The 24,539-nt window shown below is 44.9% G+C and overlaps 1 protein-coding gene across 2 annotated transcripts in view; it reads left to right on the top strand.

The window, feature by feature from the left end:
* cd109 (CD109 molecule) overlaps positions 1 to 24,010 on the top strand; it is a 52,457-nt gene extending 28,447 nt beyond the window's left edge. For both annotated transcript variants that reach the window (XM_047387483.1, XM_047387482.1), the window contains exons 23-33: positions 3,148 to 3,324; positions 3,613 to 3,694; positions 3,769 to 3,997; positions 4,152 to 4,323; positions 4,421 to 4,611; positions 8,123 to 8,278; positions 17,202 to 17,267; positions 17,353 to 17,489; positions 18,191 to 18,347; positions 18,437 to 18,539; positions 23,703 to 24,010. In XM_047387483.1, the coding sequence (XP_047243439.1) occupies positions 3,148 to 3,324; positions 3,613 to 3,694; positions 3,769 to 3,997; positions 4,152 to 4,323; positions 4,421 to 4,611; positions 8,123 to 8,278; positions 17,202 to 17,267; positions 17,353 to 17,489; positions 18,191 to 18,347; positions 18,437 to 18,539; positions 23,703 to 23,899 (1,667 nt within the window). In that variant the 3' untranslated portion in view covers positions 23,900 to 24,010. The remainder of the gene's footprint in view (positions 1 to 3,147; positions 3,325 to 3,612; positions 3,695 to 3,768; positions 3,998 to 4,151; positions 4,324 to 4,420; positions 4,612 to 8,122; positions 8,279 to 17,201; positions 17,268 to 17,352; positions 17,490 to 18,190; positions 18,348 to 18,436; positions 18,540 to 23,702) is intronic.
* Positions 24,011 to 24,539: the final 529 nt, after the last annotated feature.

Raw genomic sequence — 24,539 nt, 5'->3', positions numbered from 1 at the left:
CATTTCTTGAAGACATAAAAACTTGGATGACTTTAAATTTTCTGCTTCTAAATTCAGACAAGACAGAAGTTGTCGCCTTTGGACCGGAGTCTTTAAAAAAGAAGCTGCTTAGTCAATCACTTAACCTGGATGGCATTAAATTGACCTCCGATAATAAAGTAAAAAACCTTGGTGTTATTTTTGACCAGGACATGTCATACCTCAGGCCTGTGGCACTGTCCCTGGACCAGAATATGCAAAACAATAGTGCCAGCGTGAGGCTGAGCATTCCTTGGATGGCTGTTCAGACAGATGTCATAAAATCTCGGTTTCATGGGAAAAGGCTACCAAAGGATAGGAAGGCTGGAGAGCATGTGCTGCCTGTATTTCCAGAGCTCCTGGATGAAATTGTGGTGACGTTGAGAGACTTACACTGAGGACCATCCGATCACTGGAAGTTCTCTGAGAGCTTCCAGTGATCGGATGGACTTATGAGAGGATGGAGGCTTACAGCTTATGCCAAATGCCACCCTTTCAAGATGGACCACTTTCAGTCTAGCCTCACCATCAAGTTCTATAAGGTGGTGACCCTGTCTGTAAGAGCTCTGAACGCTTCATCTGTTCTGACTGCATACCAGGCACAGTTAGAAGACCATATGACTGCTAAACCCTCAATTTCGTTGTAAACCCCAGTACATTGACAATAAAGACTATTCTGTTCTAAACCAGATAATGCCCTGTGGAAAGAAATCTGCATAGCAGATCACGTTCTCTGATGAGGTGGTGCAACACCTAGAACATCTAGGTTTCCAGATGAACTGGGAAAAGAGTGATGCAAGGCCCTCTCAATGCATCACCTTCATAGGGCTGTTTCAGGACTCTCTCCAGTTCAAAGAGAGAGATTGGAGGCCATGTCGTCTAGTCTGGCTCCGCTTCACAGGGGTTACCTTGGTCACGCTGAAACAATGCCAGTGGCTGTTGGGCCTGATGGCCTCCTCTGTGGTAGCAGTACCACTCGGTTGCCTTTATATGAGGGGGATCCAGTCATGGGTGTCACCTCTGAACTTAGATTCACATCAAGATGGCCACCGCGGAGTAAAGGTAAGGTCTTTACAGTCTGTTCACTAGCTGGGAGAGCCCGAGCTTCCTGACTCAGGGCATCGCTATGGGCACCATCTCTGCCTGAAAAGTGGTCACCACAGATGCCTCTCTGATAGGCTGGGGTGCCACTCATGATGTGGATCCATGAATGGGAAATGGGGAGCTTACATGTACTTGACTCACATTAATTGTCTAGAACTAATGGCTGATCATCAACTCTAAAATATTTTTTCCCTTGATTAAGAGGAGGATGTTTTGATGAGAACAGACAATTCTACAGTGGTGGCCTACATCAACAGACAAAGGGAACTGAGGTACCCCAGCTTGCACATGCCGGAAAGCAATTCATATTGCAGGAGACCTGAATTATGGTTCAGACCTCTTATCCAGAGGCAACCCACTTGATGCAGATTGGAAACTTTGTCCCGAGGTGGTGAACTAGATCTGAGTGAGGTTAGGTCAGACAATTGTAGACATGTTTGTGTCGAGAGGGAATGCTCAGTGTCCACTTTACTTTTCTCTGCGGGACCAGGAAGCTCCATTGGGAGTGGATGCTCTGGCACACAGGTGGCCGGGGTCTCTGCTCTATGCCTTTCCACCTGAAGGTCTCATTCCTCCCACTCTGGCCACGGTGAGGGAGGAGGGTCTGTCCATGATCCTAAAGCACCACAGTGGCCGGGAAAGCACTGGTTGGTAGAGCTTTTTTAACTCCTGTGCAGCTCACTGTGGAAACTAGCACTCCACAGGGATCTGCTATCCCAGGCTTACGGGGAGATATTTCACCCTTATCCAGAAAGGGTGACCCTTTGAGTTTGGACCCTGTGTGGTTGAATTTAAATGCAGATGGACTCCCTGTTGGTGTTAGTGACACCATTCAGTGTGCCAGAGCACCGTCAACCAGGTCCCTGAATGAGCAGAAGTGCAAGGTGTTTGAAAGCATCTCCTATCAGTGCTCAGTGGTAGTGATGTTGTCATTTTTATGGAGGCTTATTGATAAAGGCAAAGCCATTTCAACCATAAAGTTATATTTGGCTGCTGTTTTACCAGTCTGCCCACATCCATTAGTGTGTCATTTTATGAAGAGGGCACACCATAAATTGCCTACATTGAGGTCTTTGGCCCGAGGTAGGACATTCCCACTGTTAAAAAGCTCTGTCTTGTTTTCCTTTCGAGCCACTGGAAGATGTTGTGCTAGGTTTCTATCACTCAAAACATCTTTACTGCTTGCTCTGGCCTCAGCTAAGTGGGTTGATAAAATTCATGCCCTTTCGGTGCATCAAGTCTGTATTATTTTTTCCCTGATGAATCAAAGGTCATCCTGCAACCTAACCCAGCGTTTGTTCCAAATGTGGGCAGTTCTTGCTCTCCGACTGCGCTGACTGCCCTTTGCTTCAGAGGAGCAAAGGCATCTGCATAATCTGTGCCCAGTGCGTGCACTGTGGTTTTATCTGGACAGACCTCCAGCCCCTGCCTGGTGTTCGTGCACATTCCACCAGGGGGGCTTGCATCCTCATGGGCCCTTTTTAAAGGGGTCTCTATTCAGGAGGTGCATGTGCTAGATTTTACAAACTTGATGAGACTACTCCTGTTTTGGTACATTCAGTCTTAAGTGCCGGCTCTCATGGTGTGGCTCCTTACTGACTGGCCACTGGGAACAGTTGTCATTTAACAGGCATGTCTGGGAATCCTGGAGTCAGTATTTCTCCCAATAGTGAGACACGAAACAAATGCCATGAAAGAGAACCTAAGGTTATGAACATAATCCCGGTTCAATGATTAGCATGAGTGAGGGTCTCACCAGACCACCCTCCTTGCTGCGAAGCGAGGAAGAGGTGAGTTTATTTTTGAATGACGACTGACGTTATATCAGCCCTTTTATAGGGCGGGGTCCGGGCCCCTTCTGACATAGATGTCACTTGAATGACAGTTAACATTCTGGTGAGGTCACGCAGGAGACGTTCCCCATAATGAGACACTCATGCTAACCAGAGAACCTGGTTTATATTCATAACATCAAGGGTTCCCTTTTATTAAAGTCTCATTAGTGTGATTGCTGATATTGTGAAGGTGACATCCTGGGACCCTCCATCAGTGGTCTGGACTCGCTGATCCAGATGCCATATGGTTGCGGGGAGCAGAACATGATCCACTTTGCCCCAAACATCTATGTCCTGCAGTACCTGAGTGCCAGGGGACAGGTAGTCCCAGAGGTCACGGAGCGAGCCACAGACTACATGATGAAAGGTAAAACAGCTCCTCACATCATTCCTGACAACACCCACCTTACTGTTTCTGCTGGAAAATAAGGGATCAGAACATCTTAATATACCAGAATATATTCCACATTTCTCTGAACTCTCGACTTTCTTCCTGTTTCCTTTCTGTGATCCACACCATCTGTAAGGTTATTAAGGCATGGATGATTCATGATCTGATCAGAAGATCCATCTTGATGTTAGTTCTCAGTCTCCGGCAAAAGCTTATGTAAATCAGGTCTCTCTGTGAACCTGTTGTCCATCTGAACCCCTCCAGGTTACGAGCAGGAACTGTCCTATCAGAGAGCTGATGGCTCATTCAGTGCTTTTGGCAAGCAGGATTCCTCTGGAAGCACCTGGTACGTAACAGACACACAGAGCTGAGGCTCAGAACCTGCACAGAACCCCCTCTGAAACACCTCTCTCTACGCAGGCTGTCTGCGTTTGTGCTGCGTTGTTTCCTACAGGCCAGACCATTCATCAGCATTGGCGACCGGGTTCTGCAGAACACAGCGGCTTGGATCACTGCACAGCGTGGGGCTGACGGCCAGATGGTGGAGCCCGGCAGAGTGATTCATACTGAGCTCCAAGGAGGTCTGGATGGGCCCGTTTCCCTCACATCCTTTGTCCTCATTGCTCTGTTGGAGGATGTTGTCATCAAGGTGAGAAGCAGAAAAATATTTAATTCTAAATGTTCCAGACTTAGAGAACCCAGTTAATCTGACCCAGTCCTGGTCCAGATCTGATGGAGGTCTCATAAAGCTACAACTGGTACAGTCAGATAACTGAGCTGCTGCCCTGTTCTCTGTCTGTCAGGCTCAGTATGCCACACAGGTGTCTGCAGCCGTAACCTACCTGGAGACCCGTTTGGCTCACGGTGTTTCTAGTAACTACAGCCTCAGCCTGCTCACCTATGCTCTGGCTCTGGCAGGTAGCTCCTCCTCCCAGACAGCACTGAACCTTCTGATTAAGCGAGCTGACATGAGAGGTACGTTCTCTGGCTCATAATTCAAGTCTGTTTACACAACCCTACGTCAGTGCAGCCCAATCCTGCTCTTTCCTTCTTGTGTTCCCTCTGTGAGCAGACGGCGTGCTGATGTGGTCGTCCCCTTATGGTGGCCTGTCGTCGTCATGGCAGCCTCGATCTGCAGACATCGAGATGGCGTCCTATGTGCTGCTTTCTCTCCACAAGCTGAATCGGGTCGCCGATGGTCTCAGTCTCATGAGATGGCTCAGCCAGCAGAGGAACCACCTTGGGGGATATGGGAGCACTCAGGTCAGGATCACAGTTTCAGTCTGGATTTAGTCCAGTTTCAGTATAGATTTGGTTTTACGTTAATTTATTTTTCAGTCTAGTTGCAGTCCACTTTTAGTCTATTTCAATTCGTCCTGTTTCTGACTGGTTCAGTCTAATTTCAGTCCAGTTTCTGTCAAATACAGCTAAGGAGAAAGCTGTTTCCTTTCTGTAAAATGTTGTTTTTATTTGTTTTGTTCAGTTGGTATCAGTTGTAAAATAAAAACAGATAATTTGAAGTCAGTCCATCCATCCGTCCGTCCGTCCATCGTCGAGAACCAAGATGGCGCCGACGATGGCAGCCTAGGAGCTTCGCTCTCTCTTTGTTTTTGTATTTTGTGTGTTTTTTATGTTTTTTGAGCCACAGTTCTCTGGTCTCATTCAGTAGAGAGGAACTTCTCAACATCAGAGAGTCCTCTCTTGGGTTTTTTTCACCATCTTTCATTGATCCGAGGTTCACTGAGCTCCTGGCAAGCGGAGCTGCGGCTCTATATGGGATCCTGCGCCAAAAACGGCGGAGGGGAAAGCGCGCTGGTAAAGCTCCACAAAAGAGGACTATGAACACCACTGCCTTCAATCCACCTGGAAAATGTCTGCTCTCTAAACAACAAGATGGACGAGCTGCTTCTTCTCACCTGTAAAAACTCAGACCTCCACGGATCAGCGGTTCTCTGCTTCACCGAGACATGGCTGAGTGAAAACATCCCGGACCGAGCACTGCTGATGCCGGACTTCCAGCTGCTCAGAGCGGATCGCAGCGTGGAGCTATCGGGGAAGAGGCAGAATCTGCTTTTATATAAATGAAGGTTGGTGCAGAGACGTAAAAGTGCTGGAAAAACATGTAGTCCTGATCTGGAGTCATTTTCCATAATCTGTAAACCGTTTTATTCACCGAGAGAGTTTTCCTCGTTTATAATAATTGGTTCATATTTTCCACCTCATGGCTGAACTTCTGCTGCTGAAAAACATCTTGCTGAGCTGATTACAGACCTGGAGAAAAAATACACGGACTCTTTCATCATAATACTGGGAGATTTTAACAGAGCAAACTTCTCAAATGAACTCCCCAAATACAGACAGCATATTAAGTGTCCCACCAGAGACAAAAACACACTGGACCATTGTTACACAGCTTTAAAGGACTCATATCATGCTGGTACCAGGGCTGCTCTGGGTTTTTCAGATCATTATCTAATCCACCTCATCCCAACCTACAGACAGAGACTAAGAGCTTCCAAACCCAAGGTTCACACTGTTAAGAAGTGGACTGAGGAATCAAAGCAGATGCTACAGGCCTGCTTTGAATGCACAGACTGGACTGTTTTTGAAACTTCAGCCACTGACTTAAACCAACTAACTGATGTGGTGACATCATACATCAGTTTCTGTGAGGACATGTGTGTCCAGACCAAGATCTTCTGCACCTTTGGGAATAACAAGCCATGGTTTACTCCACACCTCAGGAATCTGCGCAGGGAAAAGGAAGAAGCTCACAGCAGTGGAGATTGGGCGCGGTACAGGCAGGCCAGGAACAAACTAATAAAGGAGATCAAAGCATCTAAGAGAAGCTACAGTGAGAAGCTGAAGAACTTCCTTTCTACTGGTGACACTTCAGCTGTATGGACTGGTCTGAGAAACCTGACTGCCTACAAGAGCCCCTCCACCCATCCTGAACAGAGTCGTCTCCTGGCCAACCGTCTGAATGGCTTCTACTGCAGACATGACAAGAAGCCATTCACACCTCAAATCATCTCCTCTACATCCCATTCAGGAACAAGTTCTTCCCACAAAGCTACCAACCCCCCACCTTCAGATCCTCTACCTGCACTAAAGATCTCTGAGGAAGATGTAAACAGGCTCTTTCAGCGCATGAAAACAAAGAAAGCTGGAGGACCTGATAACGTCTCCCCATCATGCCTGAAAGCCTGCGCACATCAACTTGCTCCGATCTTCACAAGGATCTTCAACAAATCACTGGAGAAATGTGAGGTCCCCTCCTGCCTCAAACGATCCACCATCATCCCGGTTCCCAAGAAACCCACCATCCTAGGATTAAATGACTACAGGCCTGTAGTCCTGACGTCTGTGGTCATGAAATCCTTTGAGCGGCTGGTGTTGAAGCACCTGAAAGACATCACAGGCCCCCTGCTGGACCTCCTGCAGTTTGCTTACCGAGCAAACAGGTCGGCAGATGATGTTGTTAACTTAGGTCTACACTTCATCCTGCAACATCTCAACCACCCAGGGACGTACGCCAGGATCCTGTTTGTAGACTTCAGCTCCACCTTCAACACCATCATACCAGACATCCTCCACCAGAAGCTCACCCAGCTCAACGTCCCAGCCTCCACCTGTCAGTGGATCAACAGCTTCTTGACGGACCGACAGCAGCAGGTGAGACTGGGGAGCATCTTCTCCCGATCCAGATCAATAAGTACTGGTGCCCCCCAGGGGTGTGTTCTATCCCCACTCCTCTTCTCTCTGTACACAAATGACTGCACCTCATCGGACTCGTCCGTGAAACTCCTTAAGTTTGCAGATGACACCACTGTCATTGGACTGATCCAGGACGGTGATGAGTCTGCATACAGACAGCAGGTGGATCAGCTGATCCACTGGTGCGGTCAGAACTACCTTGAACTGAACCCATTCAAGACTGTGGAAATGGTGGTGGACTTTCAGAGAACACCACCCCCATACACCCCCCTCACCATCCTCAACAACACTGTATCAGCCGTGGACCACTTCAGGTTCTTAGGAACCACCATCTCTGAGGACCTGAGATGGTCTTCACACATAGACACTGTTCAGAAGAAGGTCCAGCAGAGACTGTACTTCCTGAGGCAACTCAAGAAGTTCAACCTTCCACAGGAGCTGTTGGTCATCTTCTACACTGCCATCATTCAGTCTGTCCTGTCTTCATCCATCTCAGTGTGGTTTGGATCATCCACCAAACAGGACAGGTCCAGACTGCAACGAATAATCAGGTCTGCAGAGAGAATAATCAGAGCTGACCTTCCCTCCATCCAGGACTTATACAGGTCAAGGGTCAAGAAAAGAGCTGCTAAAATCTCTGCAGACCCCACACACCCTGCACATAAACTGTTCAGAGTTTTACCTTCAGGTGGCGCTACAGAGCACTGTTCACTAAAACCAGCCGCCATAGAGACAGTTTCTTCCCCCAGGCTGTTTCTCTGATGAACATTTAATAGAGTACAAAACAACAGCATACAGATGTTGCAAATGAACCTTTTCTATTATATATGTGTATATTGTACATTGTAAATATGTTTATTCTGTAATATAAAAACAGAACAAAAGAGCAAAGTGTACCGGAGGCAAATTCCTTGTTTGTATGTACAAACTTGGCAATAAAGCTGATTCTGATTCTGATCCATCCGTCCGTCCGTCCGTCCGTCCGTCCGTCCGTCATCTGGGCCTCAGCTGTGGCCAACTTGGAGAAACCTTCACTCATTCTCTGTTTCTTTCTCAGGACACAGTGGTGGCTCTGCAGGCCCTGTCTACATTCGCCGCTCTGGGAGAATCACAGAACTCTGATATAAACATCAGAGTAACCAACACAGAGTCAGACACCGTCGCCTCGTTCTACATCGACCAGGACAACTACCTGCTCCTTCAGAGTCAGCAGGTAACCAGGGAGCAGGTCCACCAGCATTGCAGAGAAAAAGTTTGATTCAAAACTTTAATGCCACAGAGCAGAGAGGCAGGGAGGGCTTTTAACCAACATGTAAGGACCAACTGACCACATCCATCCCAGAAATGCCTGACAGGAAACAGTCAGGGGATTGTTTTCAGGCTTCCTCCAAGTTTGTGAGGAACAAAATCTAGTAGTTCAGCCATTTTATAAAATCTCATGCAAAAAAACTGGAATCACAACACTGGGAGTCAGTTGTTACAGGAAGGACAAACCACAGATTTCACACCAAACTTTTTAATTTAGCAGCTGAACATTCTGGCTTTCTTAAACATACGTCAGAAAATAGAGGTAGCAGAAAATATTGTTGTAGCAAGTATTTTTATCAGTTAATGGAGAGGAAAGAATGACGGAGTCAGCCTCAGCATTATTAAAACAAATACCTGCACTAGTTGAAATCTGCTAATGAGTTTTCGGTTACCATAGAGAACTATCACACCTTAACGAGCCGCTGCCGCTGACAGGAAACATGGCCCCAACCAGAGACTTTCAGCTGGAACTGTGAAAAACAGTTCTTCAACTGTTTGTCAACTTTAAGGGCAGCGCCTGTGAGTGGGCAGAAAAGCCTCGGTGACCCGTCCCCCCTTTTGGATGGGTTGTACTGGAATTCTAATTTCCCCTCGGGGATCAATAAAGTATCTTTGAATGGAATTGAATTGAACTTCTTCAAGAAGGTAAATCAGCACATGTTCTCAGTAAGCCAGGTCAGATGGGTCCAAACTAAATGTTCAGCTTGAAAAAAGAGAAAGATCCAGGAAGTTATCAACGGTTCATGTTACAGCCCCCCCCCCACCCTCAAGTTGAAGGAGGGAGAACACACAGGACAAAATGTTGGGGTCTTTATAAGTGTGGTACAATGGGATTTATTTTCCTCTTTTAAAAAAAAAAGACCCCAAAAGGGTTGAACAACCTGTGGGGGGGAAAGGGGCGGTTAGTTTGTGCCAAATCAAAGAAATAAAAAAAAAATAAAGGAAATAAAGGAAAAGAAAGCTCTGCTATTCTAGTCTAACAAAACAAGCTCAGAACATTACATGGGTAAAAAAACTACGTGATGGAAAGGGGGGGGGGGGGGGGACACAGTCCAGCAGACATGTAACACCCCCACCCTTCTTACAAGTCCACACAAAATGTTTGGTATGCCTAAAATTAAAACGCAAGGTCAAAACATACGTGACAAAGCATCTGCCAAAACAGTTTCCGACCCTTTTTTATGGCAGATCTTCAGGTTGTACTCCTGAATGATTAAAGCCCACCGCATAAGTCGCTGATTTTGATTGTACATCCTAGAAAGGAAGACAAGTGGGTTATGGTCTGTGAAGACTGTTATGGGCTCCACACTCAAGCCAAGATAAACCTCATTAGTCGTCTTGCAATCAGAAGGTTGTGGGTTCGATTCCAGCTTCCTCCTGCCATATGTCGATGTGCCCCTGGGCAAGGCACTTAACCTCAAGTTGCCTACCGATCTGCATATCAGTGTATGAATGTGTGAGTGTTAGTGAGTGTGATTGGGTGAATGTGGCTCTAGTGTAAAGCGCTTTAAGCGGTCTGTATGACTGGAAAAGCGCTATATAAGTTCAGTCTGAGTCCATCACTACACCCAGGTTTCCAGCCTGACTGGTGGTTTCTAGCTGTATTAACTGAAGCTGTGTGCTAACTTTTAAACGCTCTTCCTTTGATCCAAAGATTATTACTTCAGTTTTTTTTGATTCAGCTGAAGAAAACTTTGGCCCATCCATGCATTGATTTCTTCTAAGCATTTACCCAGTTCATGGTCACCTGGTGACATCGTAACGTATAGCTGTGTGTCGTCTGCATAGTTATGATAACTTACGTTGTTGTTTATTAAAATCTGAGTTAGGGGGAGCATGTAGATATTGAATAGGAGGGGCCCTAAGATGGATCCTTGGGGAACGCCACATGTGATTTTTGTGCTCTCTGATGTAAAGTTACCTACTGACACAAAAAAGTCCCTGTCCTTCAAGTAGGATTTAAACCAGTTGAGTGCTGTACCAGAAAGGCCGACCCAGTTTTCCAGGCGCTCTAATAAAATGGAGTGATCAACAATGTCGAATGCTGCACTAAGGTCCAATAATACCAGCACCGTGGTTCTTCCACAGTCTGCATTTATACGGATGTCATTGAACACCTTGACAAGAGCAGTCTCTGTACTGTGGTGAACAGGAAGCCTGACTGGAAGACATCGAAGCGGTTGGTCGTTGTTAGGAAGTTGTTTAACTGTTGAAACACAGATTTTTCAATAATCTTACTGATGAAGAGGAGGTTTGATATAGGCCTGTAGTTCTGTAGTAGCAGCTTGTCCAAGTTGCTCTTTTTCAATAGAGGTTTGATAATTGCTGTTTTCAGGGCCTGGAGGAAAACACCTGATAAAAGGGACGTGTTTATTATTTGTGTTAAATCAGATGTTATTACAGGCAAAACTTTCTGAAGTAAAGCTGTGGGTAAAAGATCGAGACAGCAGGAAGAAGAGCTTAGTTGCTGTACGATTTCTTCTACGTTTTTGTAGTTTATTTGGTGAAATTGGGAAGTTTTGTCAAACTCAGTTCTAGTTGGAGACAACTTTGGTCCTGGAGTTGATGTGGATGTTCTGACTGCCTCTCTGATCTTTTGGGTTTTTTCAGTGAAGAAGTTAACAAATTCATTGCAGGTCCTGGTAGAGTGGAGTTCAGATGCTACAGTTACAGGAGGGTTTGTTAACCTGTCGATCGTGGCAAATAATGGACCAGCATTGTTAATGTTTTTACTGATGATCTCAGAAAAGAAAGATTCTCTTGCATTTTTCAGTTGTAGGTTATATCTGTAGAGTCTCTCTTTATAGATAATATAGTGAACCTGGATTCCAGTCTTTCTCCACCTGCCTTCAGCTTTTCAACACTCCTTTTATTCACTTCTGACTGGTGGAGCACTTCTCCATGGAGACATTTTCTTCCCAGAAACGACTTTCACTTTAATTGGAGCAATTGAATCAATGATGTCTGAGATTTTAGAATGAAAGTTATCTACCAGCTCATCTACAGTGTTACAGGGCAAAGTAGAGGTAGAAGAGTAAATCTAGTTAAAGGTTTCAGCAGCACCGTCCTTAAAGATGCGTTTTCTTATCATGTCTCTTTGGTAAACTGAGTCATTGCAGATGATGCTTTCAAAAATAACAGAATAGTGGTCAGATAGAACAACATCAGTTACAGACACCTTGGAAATGTTTAGACCCTTAGTGATGATCAAGTCCAAAATATGTCCCTGTTTGTGCGTTTGCTGTTTAACATGTTGAGTCAAACCAACATTTCTAAGAGTGTCACATAGATCTATTGGACTTCTTTCTTCAGGATTGTCCATGTGAATGTTGAAGTCTCCCACAATAATTAAACAGTCATAATCAACACATATCACAGATAAAAGTTCATTAAAATCACTGATAAAGTTTGTTTTGGACTTAGGAGGCCTGGAAATATTCAAGAACATGGTTCGGACCGGGCTCTTTACCTGGAGAGCCAAATATTCAAAAGAGTCAAATTTGCCCAGAAATACTTTTTTACACTCTAATAAATCTTTAAACAAAGTGGCCCCTCCACCTTTTCTTTGCTGTCTGCTCTCACAAAGAAAATTGTAGTTTGGAGGCATCGCCTCTATCAGAATGGGAGCTTCATTAAATTCATGTAACCATGTTTCTGTTAAAAACAGAACATCAAGATCGTGGTCAGTAATGAAGTCATTGATTAAAAATGATTTTCCTGACAGAGATCAATAAAGCCAGTTTATATGACTTAGTTGCTGATATTCACTCTGTGTCTGGTTGTACCTGACAGTTTATGGCTTTCGTTGACTTAGAGCAATCAGCTGTTCACCGATCAAGTTCACTTCTGTTGTCTGGATAAAAAGGCTTTAGATGAAATCAGATTCTTAATTTTGAGGTACAGTCCTTTCTGGGCTCACGGGTTGATCCTCTTTTTTAATGCAGTCGATCAGTTGGGCTGTGTCTCTGTTCCTTTCCCATCTAAGCTTATTTTCTCCATCAAAACTTGTTCGCTGGTCTTCTGCGAGGAAACAACCCCGTTTCTGCTCTCATTATTGTTTTTATAGCGCTTGATGCCTTCACCAGTCAGGCCCTTATTAGGCTTCTTAGTTATTGCGCAACCTATTCAGCTCAGCTTCTTGATTATTGCTCAATACTTTAGTCATGGTCACTGTGACCTACTGATTCTGCTTCTCAGCCTTGGAGATGCCAATAATACGCTGGTCTGTAGTCGCATCCTCCCATCGCTGTCAGCATGCAGCTGGCTCTCGTCACTCCTAGTCATCCTCCAGTTCTCTCCCTAATCTGCTCAGTTTAAACTTTACACAGTATTACACATTTCATTCTTCAGCTTTCAGCATTCACTTTAAAACACAGTTACAAAACCATCACTTCATTCTTTTTATTCATGCTTTACAAATGATTAATGTTATATTTCTTTCATATATAGCTGATTGAGAATGTCAAACCTTAATGTTTTTCCTCTAATTCTCAGTTCTTAACCACATTTCAATCATACATCTTTTCACTTGTTAATCAAAGATTACTAATTTTATTCAGCACATGTGAAAGAATATAAAATCATCATACATCATTTCTTTGGATATACTTGTTTATATTTTTACAAAAGATAAGACAGATAATATGTGGCTCCACACAGGCCTCTCCAGTCTCTCAGCTCCAGAATATGAGAACATGTTTGTTTCACTCCTCACTGCTTCAACTGTGTGTTTTAATAATTATTGCATGGATTACACATAAGGATATAAGGATATTTATTGTAACTTTTATGAAGTTAACTGTGAGCAGTTACTAAATGTTGCATGGATTACATGGAAAGATCTCACCTTATTTTGACACATGAGACTGCACATTTGTTTGGGTAGGAACATCACTGAATAGACATCAGAAGTCCAGCATGAGTTTCTCAATGTCTTGAGCCTGGTCAGCTGGTAAATGTGACAAATAGTGGGGTAGGTTAGACAAAACCTCACTGTTATTAAGCCTTGCAAGCTGGGAAGCACCTTTTCATGACCCACTCCTCATCAGTAGGATTTGAAGCCATACAGGCTATAGGTGAAACCGAGTCAACCTGACTTTCAGAAACTTGATCATTTTCTCTTGAGTGATACAGTTTCATCATGTTGATATGACACAGTCTAGTTTTGCGGTGTCGGTCAGGAGTCTGGACAACATAATTTGTCTCACTAAGCTTCTTCTCTACCACATATGGTCCAGAAAATGTTGTCTCCAGAGAAAAACCGAGGATGGGCAGCAAGACCAAAACCTTATCACCTGGATGAAATTCATGAGCCACAGCTTTCTGATCATAGTGCTTTTTCATTCTACTCTGTTTCAACGTTAAAGCCTCTCGAGCAAGAGAGCAAACTTTCTGAAGGCGCTCCCTCATTTTTGCCACATACTCTGGGATACTCCTAATTATTTTAGAGGGGACAACCAGCTTGTCTTTAAGTACATTTAAAGGCCCTCTAACTTCATGTCCAAACACAAGCTCAGCAGGACTAAAACCTAAAGATTCTTGCACTGCCTCCCGTACCGCAAATAACAGAAGCGGGATACCTTCATCCCAGTCTCTCCCTGTATCCATACAGTATTTGCGTAACATGGATTTTAAAGTTTGGTGAAATCTTTCAAGTGCACCCTGACTTTCAGGATGGTAAGAGCTTGACGTGACATGCTCTACACCTAACTCCTTCAGTGCGTGAGCAAAGGTCCTAGATTTAAAGTTGGTGCCCTGGTCAGTCTGGACAATCCTAGGAAGACCAAACACTGAAAGGAACTTTACCAGTGCTTTTCTTATGACAGGAGCGGTGATCCTCCTCAAAGGCACGGCCTCAGGAAACCTGGTGGAAGTACACATTATGGTTAATATGAACTGGTTTCCACCCTTAGACATTGGCAAGGGACCTACACAACCAACTATCACCCTTCCAAATGGTTTACCCATTACTGGAATTGGGGACAAAAGAGCAGGAGGAATGACCTGATTTGGTTTGCCAGCAACTTGGCAAACATGGCAGGTACGACAAAAGCGTGAAACATCAGACTTGAGTCCTGGCCAAAAGTAGTGTTTGAGAACTTTGTTATAGGTTTTATTTATTCCCAAATGCCCCGACAGTGGATGGTCATGTGCTAAAGCTATCACCTGCATCTGGTACACTGTTGGCACCACCACCTGATACACAGCATCCCAATCTTCTAGGTTGTCACCAGTCCAGCGACGCATTAGGAGACCCTTCTCAACCACATACGCCAGCTTCTCTTTTTGGGATTCCTCCTGGTTAAGAACAGAACCACAACACTTCACCAGGGTCATGTCCTGTTTCTGTGCAGCAATAAACTCCTCCCTGGAAGCGGGTAACTTTGTTATGTCTGGTTCTGGAAGAGAGAGCACATTTCCAGCTTTGTTAGGATTACCCCCAGAACTAGCAGCTTCAGGAGGGGTTTCTGTGGCAAGAAAAGAGTCAGACAAATCAAGGCCATATTTCATGGACTGGGCTCTTGTTACCACGCAAGCAGGGAAAATGTTAGGAGACATTGATTGTTCAACCTCCAGGCTTGTGTCAGGAGCGTCCAAAACCTCAGGCACAGGCAACACCTTTCCACCAGCTAAGTCGTTCCCCAGAATGAGGTCAATCCCTCTTATGGGCAAAGTGGGAAGAATGGCAACTCTGCAAAAATCACTCACAAGATGTGAGCTAATGTGAATATTATGCAATGGAGTAGAAACAAAAGACATTCCAATACCTTGGATGACCACACTTGACAGACAAGATGACATGGCAGAAAAAGACAAAATGCCCTCTCGGATAACAGACTCGGAACCACCTGTGTCCCTCAGTATTGTGACTGGCAGGTTATCCTTTGGATCCCCTGTTAGAGAAACAAAACCCTGAGTAACAAAGGGTTTGAAACAGGGATCTAGATCATTCTCAGTTTTAGACATCTGGGTACTGGGTTGAGATACATTTTTAAGCAAACCCATGCCTTTTGTTGGGGTTAACGAAGCTTTATTCTTTAACAAAAGGCAGTCAGCAATGACATGACCTTTTTTTATGACAGTAAAAGCACTCCCGTACCTCCCGTGAAGGAAAAAGTGGCTGCTTGGGCTTGGCTTCTGACTGACTTGTTTCAGGTTTTGGGGGACGGTCGGTTGAAACCCTACCTGTACGAGGTGCAGCTACAAACACATTTTTGTGTGTCAACATGAACTCATCAGCTAAAACTGCAGCTTTTGATAATGAAGCCACTTTTTGCTAATTTAAGTAAACCACCATTTGCTCAGGTAATGTAGTCTTGAAATCTTCCAGCAAGATTAGCTGATGAAGAGATTCAAAGCTTCCCTTGACTTCATTAGCTACACACCATTTATCAAATAAGACAGCTTTTTCTTGTGCGAACTCCACGTAAGTTTGACTACTAGACTGCTTATGATTCCTAAATTTGTGCCTGTAAGCCTCTGGCACAAGCTCGCAAGATAGACTGTTTCAGTACATCATAATTCATGCCATCCTCAGTTGACAGTGATGATGCAACTTCTTGTGCTTTACCCATTAGCTTACATTGCAGCAGCACAGCCCACATCTCCTTTGGCCACTCTAGTGCTGTTGCAATCCTTTCAAAGGCATTGAAGTAGGAATCACCCTAAATGGTGGCACCAAAGCAATATTTCTGCTAACATCAAACTTGTTTTTATTTTGCAAGAACTCCACAGAATCAGATGGAACAGATGAACCTAGCACTGACTTACTTTGCAAAAGCCTCATGGCTTCCACTTCGAGCTGTTTTAATTTGATCTCCTTCTCAGTTTCAATTTCCAGCTTCCGAATCTCAAGTCTGAGATCAAACTCAGCTTTACGTACCATCTCTCTTTCATGCGTTTCCAACTGAAGGCGAGCCAGCCGAACCTTAAGTCTGACATTACCACTGGAACTACCAAGGTCTGGTAACCCAGGATCGAAGCGAGGTAAAGTCCCAGGAGGCACCTGATGTTCCTCCAACAGCTTTGGGGGAGTTATCATGGCAGCAGCTCCTGTTTCCGATGGGGAGACTCCTAATTCACCAGAAGAAACACGATTACAAACATCCAGAACAGTTTCACTGGAGTCCCCTAGGATTTTCAGCTCAACCAGTTTTTGCAAAACAATATTCTTAATTTCCTGTTTAACAACATGCTTCTTCAGAGAAATATCAAAATAGTCTGCAATGGCCAACAAGTCATTCTTACGACATAACTCAACCTTCTCATGGCAAGGAGCCTGAATGAACTTCTTTAAGTCAAAGCTCATTTTCAAACAATCACAAAAACCTGACAATTACTATGGTTGTCCTCAGCTCGGGAATTATTCATGACCCCGGATGAGCCCCCACTTGTGTTACCTAAGGGCAATTTAGAGACGTTTTAGTCCCAGTTTCACCTGTAATCTTTTTACTTCAGTCTGACTGGACTCAGCCACAGATCAAACTGTCCAATCACAGGACAGATGTTTCCTGAAACTGAAGCAGATGTTGAGAATGATGATGGTGGGAAGTTTTTAATTTAACTGGATCCAAAATCCAAAACTCAGATTCTTTAGGAGGATTTAGTTCAGCGGGAGATAATCTTTAAGTTGTGACTTTATTGGTCAACATTCATTAAGTTGTCATTATTTTCTCTTCAACTCTGATCTGATCCATCATTTCTCCATGATATCCCAACCTTTCCATCTTTATCCCAGTCCTTCCTGACTGAAAGGGATCAGCAGCAGAGCTGAAGATCTTGGGATCTGAATTTTCTTCCTGCATCTGACATCTGTTCGATTCTTTCAGATTGATCCAGAACCTGAGCTGGATCTCCAGGTGACTGCAGAAGGTCGTGGACTCGCTCTCTTTCAGGTACCATTGTGTCAGTCCCGCAACAGCGCCCCCTGCCGTTCAGTGTTAGTCTCTCTCTGTCTCATCTAACCCCTCTCTTGTGCAGCTCAACGTGTTTTACAACATCAGGACCGAGGAGCTGATGAGGAGGAGACGAGATGCAGATAATAATGAAGCATTTAACCTGTATGTGAAGCTGTTTGACCTTGAGGTGAATGACGCCCACCTGTACGTCTGCACCAGGTGAGTAGGTCACATGATGCAAATGTCTGTCAAACATCTACTTCAGGAGTACAAAACAGTCAGATAAGATGAGCTCAGAAGATCAGTCAGTCAGAAGAACAAAAATTTTCAAATTAGCTTCAAAAATAAACTGAACACAGTTTAAAAATAAGTGGTTTTTTACTGTAAAAATTCTCCTGATTCATTTTATTTTTGAATTAGTATTTATAGTGTATCCCAACTGTGTATGGTTGCTGTCTGTGGTTTCACTCATAAATATAATTTGGAAAGCATGAAAATCATCATCTGACTCAGACCAAACAGGATGAGTTCAAATTCTGAAGATAGATTTTTCATTTCCTGAAAACAACGAAATATTGAAAAAACTAAATTAAAAAGCCCACCAGAGTTAAACTTCCTTTAATATTTCTTGATTTCTTACATTTCTCTTTATTCTGAAAAATTTAGAAAATAAGGTAAATATAAATAAATAAAAATGTTATGAATGTATTATTTACTAAGCTTTTTTATTTATAATAACATCAGATTTATTTTCTATAAAAAGAGCTAAATTATGCTTTTTAAATGTAAAACAGCAATTTGGGTTCAGATTTTTTTGCATAAAGTGAAAACAAAAGAAACAATTTTACCAAATGTATCTCCAGATTCCTGTCTTATCCCAGTTTTAGGATGTAAATGATCTGGATCTGTTGTCCCTTCAGTCTGTCCTGGCATTTGGGCCTGAACATGACGGGAATGGTCCTGATGGAGGCGAGTCTGCTGAGCGGCTTCAGTCTGCGTCCGGACCTCATCATACAGGACGGCGTTGTGAAAAAAGTTGAGACGCAGCCGGGGAAAGTGATCCTGTACCTGGACTCTGTGAGCTGAAACCCAAACCGTCTGTCTCAGTGGTTGGTGGTTCTGTCTGAGCTGAAAAACCAACAGCAGGTCTTCGGATATGTCTGCAGGTCACGACTCAGGAGACGTGTCTGTTCATCCCTCTGCTCATGGAGTTTAAAGTGGCCAAAGTCCAGGCAGCCACTGTTACCATCTACGATTATTATGAACCAAGTAAGTTTCTGCTCGTTCTGGTGATTCGTGGAGACACGGTTGGAGACATTGATGACTTTGCTTCAGGTGTTTTACTCAGGCAGATGCAGTTTAATAGGTTTTCAAGCTTTCCATCATCATTTCTGCTCAGAGGGAACATTCCCAGCATCGTGTCAACTTATGGACCAGATCCTGACTCATGGTGACCAATTCTTATCATCTTGGATCTTGAATTTCATCCCAGTTTTTTGGCTTCTGTTTCTCCACCTGCTTGGGACTGGGAACTGGGAGGTTGGCCTCAACATGCTGTGGGGTGGATGGAATAAGGTTCTGATAAGGTATGAGGCACTTTGGTCTCCCTTTAACCCTGTGACCCCGGTGCTCCTTAATGCTGGAAAATCCACAGATCATTACCAAACTGTTCCTGGATGATGGAAGCTGTTCCCCCTGGAGGACATTTTGATCCTGCTCTTATCCATGGCAGAGTTTTTGGGCACAACCGAGAGGAAGCCCACTGCTTTTGAAGAGAAGTACCTTCGTAGTCAGATTGGATCAGGAAGCTTCACTGTTGTCACCACAAAGGACCCCTGGCAGCTCTCAGCTCCTTCTTTCAACCAGTCTGCTGATGGAGCTGACAGAGTAATTTCAGTTGGACCTCTTTATAACAACAGAACCAAGCTAAAAACACCTTCATTGAGGAGCTTCGTGTCTGGATAACCATCACTGACATCAGTCTGAGCAAAGGTCGATCCACCTTCCCCTCAGCTGTGAGATGTTTGAGGGGTTTCTGACATGTTTCAGCCTGTTCCAAGTCACCCCACAGCTTGCCCTCACATATTCCCCAAACAGCTTCTGATACACTGTACAGTAGAGATACGCTAAACCTATGATTGTGAGCTGACCAGTTCCTGCTGCAACAAAGCAACCCCAGACCATGACACTTCCACCTCCACGTTTCACAATTGGTATGTTGTTGTTTTCCTGGCAGGCTGTATCCCCAAACATGTCCTCTGTTCTGGTGTCTAGATAATTCAGTTTTAGGCTCCTCTGCCCAAAGAACATTATTCCAGAAGTTCAGGTCCCATATTCCCAAAGAATCCTGAGACTAAAAGTAGCTCAAAGTGACATCATTCTAAGAAAAATATTTTGAATTCTAAGGATATTTCTTTCTTAGGAAAGACAGAGAGAAAGGAGAGATATTCTCCTACTCCTTCTCCAAGTAAGGAGTTTTAAAAAAAATACATTTGGAAAGAATTGGAAAAATGTTAATATATGTGAATCTGTATCTGCTGTAATGTTCATGATGATGTCAGCAGTCTAAATGATCATCTCCAACATCTGTGGAGAAGTTCTCTGGTGCTGCTATCTCCTCTCTAACTTCTGAATGCAGCAGGAACCAGAGCTGCTCACATTCCAGGCTGGTGCTGAAAGCAGAGGGAACGACGCATTGATCTACTGGGAATGTCTGTTGGTTCCCACCATGATCCCAGAACCAAATCTACCTTTAACACTCCTCTCTTCTCCTCCACCAGCAGGCTCTGCTCCTCTGTTCACTTCGCTTTTCTCCACCTTTTGTTCTCCATTTTGTTTTGGTCGTTTTACCAAACTAAACCTCATTAAACAAGGAGGAGATCGCAGTAAAATGCTGAATTTAATATTAATATGAAATTAATTCATATGAAATAGATGCAGAATGAAAACGAGCTGCATGGAGAGTAAATCTATTAATAAGCAAATCAGAATAATGATGATCATGTAAATAAGCTACGTTCAAACATGTTGATGCTGTGGGACAATTCATTTAATTTTACTAAGTTTTAGCATCATGATTTAAACATTTCTGTCTCTCGTCTCTCTCTCGTCATCTTCCGCTTCCCAGGCCAGCCGAGAGACATAGTCCCTCCAGCGTGTCCCTCCCTGAAGCCGAGGTTCAACTAACGGTCGGACTCTCCTCTCCAATACCCTGGCGTAGGCCTTACCAGGGAGGCTGAGGAGTGTGATCCCCCTGTAGTTGGAACACACCCTCCGGTCATCCTTCTTATGAAGGGGGACCACCACCCCAGTCTGCCAGTCCAGAGGCACTGTCCCCGACCGCCACACAATGTTGAAGAGGCGTGTCAACCATGACAGCCCCACGACATCCAAAGACTTGAGGTACTCAGGGCGGATCTCATCCAACCCTGAAGCCTTGCCACCGTGGAGCTTTTTAACCACCTCGGTGACTTCAGCCTGGGTGATGAAAGAGTCCAACCCCGAGTCCCCAGCCTCTGTTTCCACCAGGGAATGTATGATGGCAGGATTGAGGAGATCCTCGAAGTACTCCTTCCACCGCCCGATAATGTCCCCAGTCAAGGTCAGCAGCTCCCTGCCCCCACTATAAACAGTGTTGGCGAAGCACTGCTTCCCCCTCCTGAGGCGCTGGACGGTTTGCCAGAATCGCTTCGGGGCCAACCGGTAGTCCGCCATGGCCTCACCGAACTCCTCCCAGGTCAGAGTTTTTGCCTCTGCCATCGCCCGGGCCGTGGCACGCTTGGCCCCACGGTACCCGTCAGCCGCATCAGGAGTCCCACAAGCCAACCACAGCCGATAGGACTCCTTCTTCAGCTTGACAGCGTCCCTTACTGCCGGTGTCCACCACCGGGTTCGGGGATTGCCGCCGCGACAGGCACCGCAGACCTTACGGCCGCAGCTACGGGCAGCAGCATCGACAATAGATGTGGAGAACATGGTCCATTTGGACTCTATGTGTCCAACATCCCCCGGGAGCTGGTCAAAGCTCTCCTGGAGGTGAGAGTTGAATACATCCCTGGCCAAGGGGTCTGCCAGGCGTTCCCAGCAGACCCTCACTATGTGCTTGGGCCTGCCAAGTCTGTCCGGCTTTCTCCTCCTCCAGTGGATCCAACTCACCACAAGGTGATGATCAGTGCCGAAGGTCTGATGATACGACAACAAAGTCGATCATTGACCTCCTGCCTAGGGTGTCCTGGTGCCAAGTGCACTGATGGGACACCCTTATGTTTGAACATGGTGTTCATTATGGCCAATCCGTGACTAGCACAGAAGTCCAATAACAAAACACCACTCGGATTCAGATCGGGGAGGCCATTCCTCCCGATCACGCCTCTCCAAGTGTCACTGTCGTTTCCCACATGGGCATTGAAGTTCCCCAGCAGAATAATGGAGTCCACGGGAGGGGCACTATCCAGCACCCCCGACAGGGACACCAAGAAGGCAGGGTACTCTGCACTACCACTCGGCCCGTAGGGTGAAATGATAGTCAGAGACCTCTCCCCAACCAGAAGGTGCAGGGTTGCGACCCTCTCATCCACTGGGGTAAACCCCAACACTAGACGGCTGAGCTGGGGGGCAACAAGCAAACCCACACCAGCCCACCGCCTCTCCCCATGGGCCACTCCAGAGTAGAAGAGAGTCCAACCCCTCTCAAGGAGATGGGTTCCAGAGCCCATGCTGTGCGTGGAGGCGACCCCAACTATTTCTAGTCGATATCTCTCGACCTCCCGCACAAGCTCAGGCTCCTTCCCCCCCAGCGAGGTGACATTCCACGTCCCTAGAGCCAGCCTAAGCATCCGGGGATTGGGCCGCCGAGGTCTCCACCTTTGTCCGCCACCCAATCCTCTTTGCACCGGTCCCTCACGGTTCCCCCTGCAGGTGGTGGGCCCACTGGGGATGGTCTCTCGTCTCTCGTTCGGGCTTGGCCTGGCCGGGTCCCGCGAGGAGCAACCCGGCCACCAGGCGCTCTCCAACGAGTCCCGACCCCAGGCCTGGCTCCAGGGTGGGACCCCGGCTCCGTCGTACCGGGCGACGTTACGTGCCTCGATTTCGTAGTTGTCATGAGGGGTTCTTGAGCCGCTCTTTGTCTGACCCATCACCTAGAGCCTGTTTGCCATGAGAGACCCTACCAGGGGCATTTAAGCCCAGACAACATAGCCTCTAGGATCATTCGAGCACTCCATCCCCTCCACCACGTTAAGGTGGCGGTTCATTTAATCTAGTTAAATTCTATCATTGGTTCTTTTATCAGAGAATAGAATCACTGAAGCTGAGACTCTTTGCTATGAATTTGTAGGCTAAGATAGGAGCTCTCTGAGAAAACTCTTTGCCATCCTGATAGGGTCATGGGAGTATGCCTTTCCAGTCTAAATGAAGGCCTACATCCGCATCAACTCCAGTACCAAAGTTGTCTCCAACTAGAACTGATTTTGACAAAACTTCCCAGTTTCACCAAATAAACTACAAAAACTTAGAAGAAATCGTACAGCAACTAAGCTCTTCTTCCTGCTGTCTCGATCTTTTACCCACAGCTTTCCTTAAGAAAGTTTTGCCTGTAATAACATCTGATTTAACACAAATAATAAACACGTCCCTTTTGTCAGTTGTTTTCCTCCAGGCCCTAAAAACAGCAATTATCAAACCTCTACTGAAAAAGAACAACTTGGACAAGCTGCTACTGCAGAACTACAGGCCTATATCAAACCTCCTCTTCATCAGTAAGATTATTGAAAAAGCTGTATTTCAACAGTTAAACAACTTCCTAACAATGACCAACTGCTTCGATGTCTTCCAGTCAGGCTTCCTGTTCACCACAGTACAGAGACTGCTCTTGTCAAGGTGTTCAATGACATCCGTATAAATGCAGACTGTGGAAGAACCACAGTGCTGGTATTATTGGACCTTAGTGCAGCATTCGACACTGTTGATCACTCCATTTTATTAGAGCGCCTGGAAAACTGGGTCGGCCTTTCTGGTACAGCACTCAACTGGTTTAAACCCTACTTGAAGGACAGGGACTTTTTTGTGTCAGTAGGTAACTTTACATCAGAGACACAAAAATCACATGTGATTTCAGATCCTTCTGGGACCTCTTTAAATCCCTGACCCAGCGATGAAACAATCAGTGGTTTTCCTTTTCATCCTTTTTTGCCGATTTGGTGACGTCAAACTCAATATGTAGAAATGTTAATATTTATGCAGAAATACATGTAAGTTTTAAAATATCATACTAAATACTGAACATCTACAAACTTCACTTTAAAATCTGAATAATTATTTAAATGACAAACCTGTGATCCTATTTGAAAACAAATGTTTTATTTATTTTATAAAGTGAACAAGCAGAACTTTTGTAAATCGTACTGATATTGGACTCTTTGGTGCCTCCTGCAGGACGGAGGACAACGAGGTCATATAAATCGTCTTGGAGGAGCGATGTTTCCATCTGCTCCTTCTGCGGAGCTGGCTGCAGTCAATGCCGAGCGAACAACGACTACGATCTAAACATTGCATCACACCACGGCCGCTCCATCCTGCTGAGCGTCTTCCTGCCCACACTGCTCCTCCTCTTCATCATCTTCAGCATGTAAATATTGTCAGAATGTTAGTTTGGGTTTAGTTCTTGCAGCTGGGAGAGGTTCAGCTGTTATAATAAACATATAGTAGAGTTAGAGGAAAAAATAAATGTGAGATCTTTCTGAGTTCTGAGTCTGAATTTCTTCCTCTGTCTTCTTCAGGCGGGTTTGATGTTTCAGGAACTCAACACAAACTTGGAGTTTAGTTTCAGAAAAACCAATGCAATCAAGTTTATGTTCAGTGTGAAGCTGTAAAAGTCTGTAGTATGAAGTCTGAGGAATATGACCCAGATCAGTAGAAACACGACATTCCTTGTTTCAGGTTTGAAAACATCCAGGTTCATTGCTGGTTCCTTCTATAATCATCGTGAAACCAAGCTCAGATTGATTGGCTTCAGCTCAGTTAAGTTCATACAGTCAATACAGAAAAAGATAAATAACAAAAACGAAAAAATAACAGAGAGCAAACAGCAGCAGATGCAGAACCGGAGGGAATGGACATTTTCTCAATAAATAACATCTCTCTCTTTGTTTGCTTTGGGATAAACTGCCCGTATTCATGTGCATATTCATGGAAATTACAACAAGGTCTATTCTAACAGACCACTGCTGTTTGGGACACAGAGTGAATCTAATGAAAATAGAGTGCAAGCTG

The sequence above is a fragment of the Girardinichthys multiradiatus genome, chromosome 15 (genome assembly GCF_021462225.1).
Source record: "Girardinichthys multiradiatus isolate DD_20200921_A chromosome 15, DD_fGirMul_XY1, whole genome shotgun sequence".
Lineage (NCBI taxonomy): Eukaryota > Metazoa > Chordata > Actinopteri > Cyprinodontiformes > Goodeidae > Girardinichthys > Girardinichthys multiradiatus.
The sequence above is the reverse complement of the archived record's forward strand: the minus strand, read 5'-3'. Positions and strand labels throughout refer to the sequence as shown.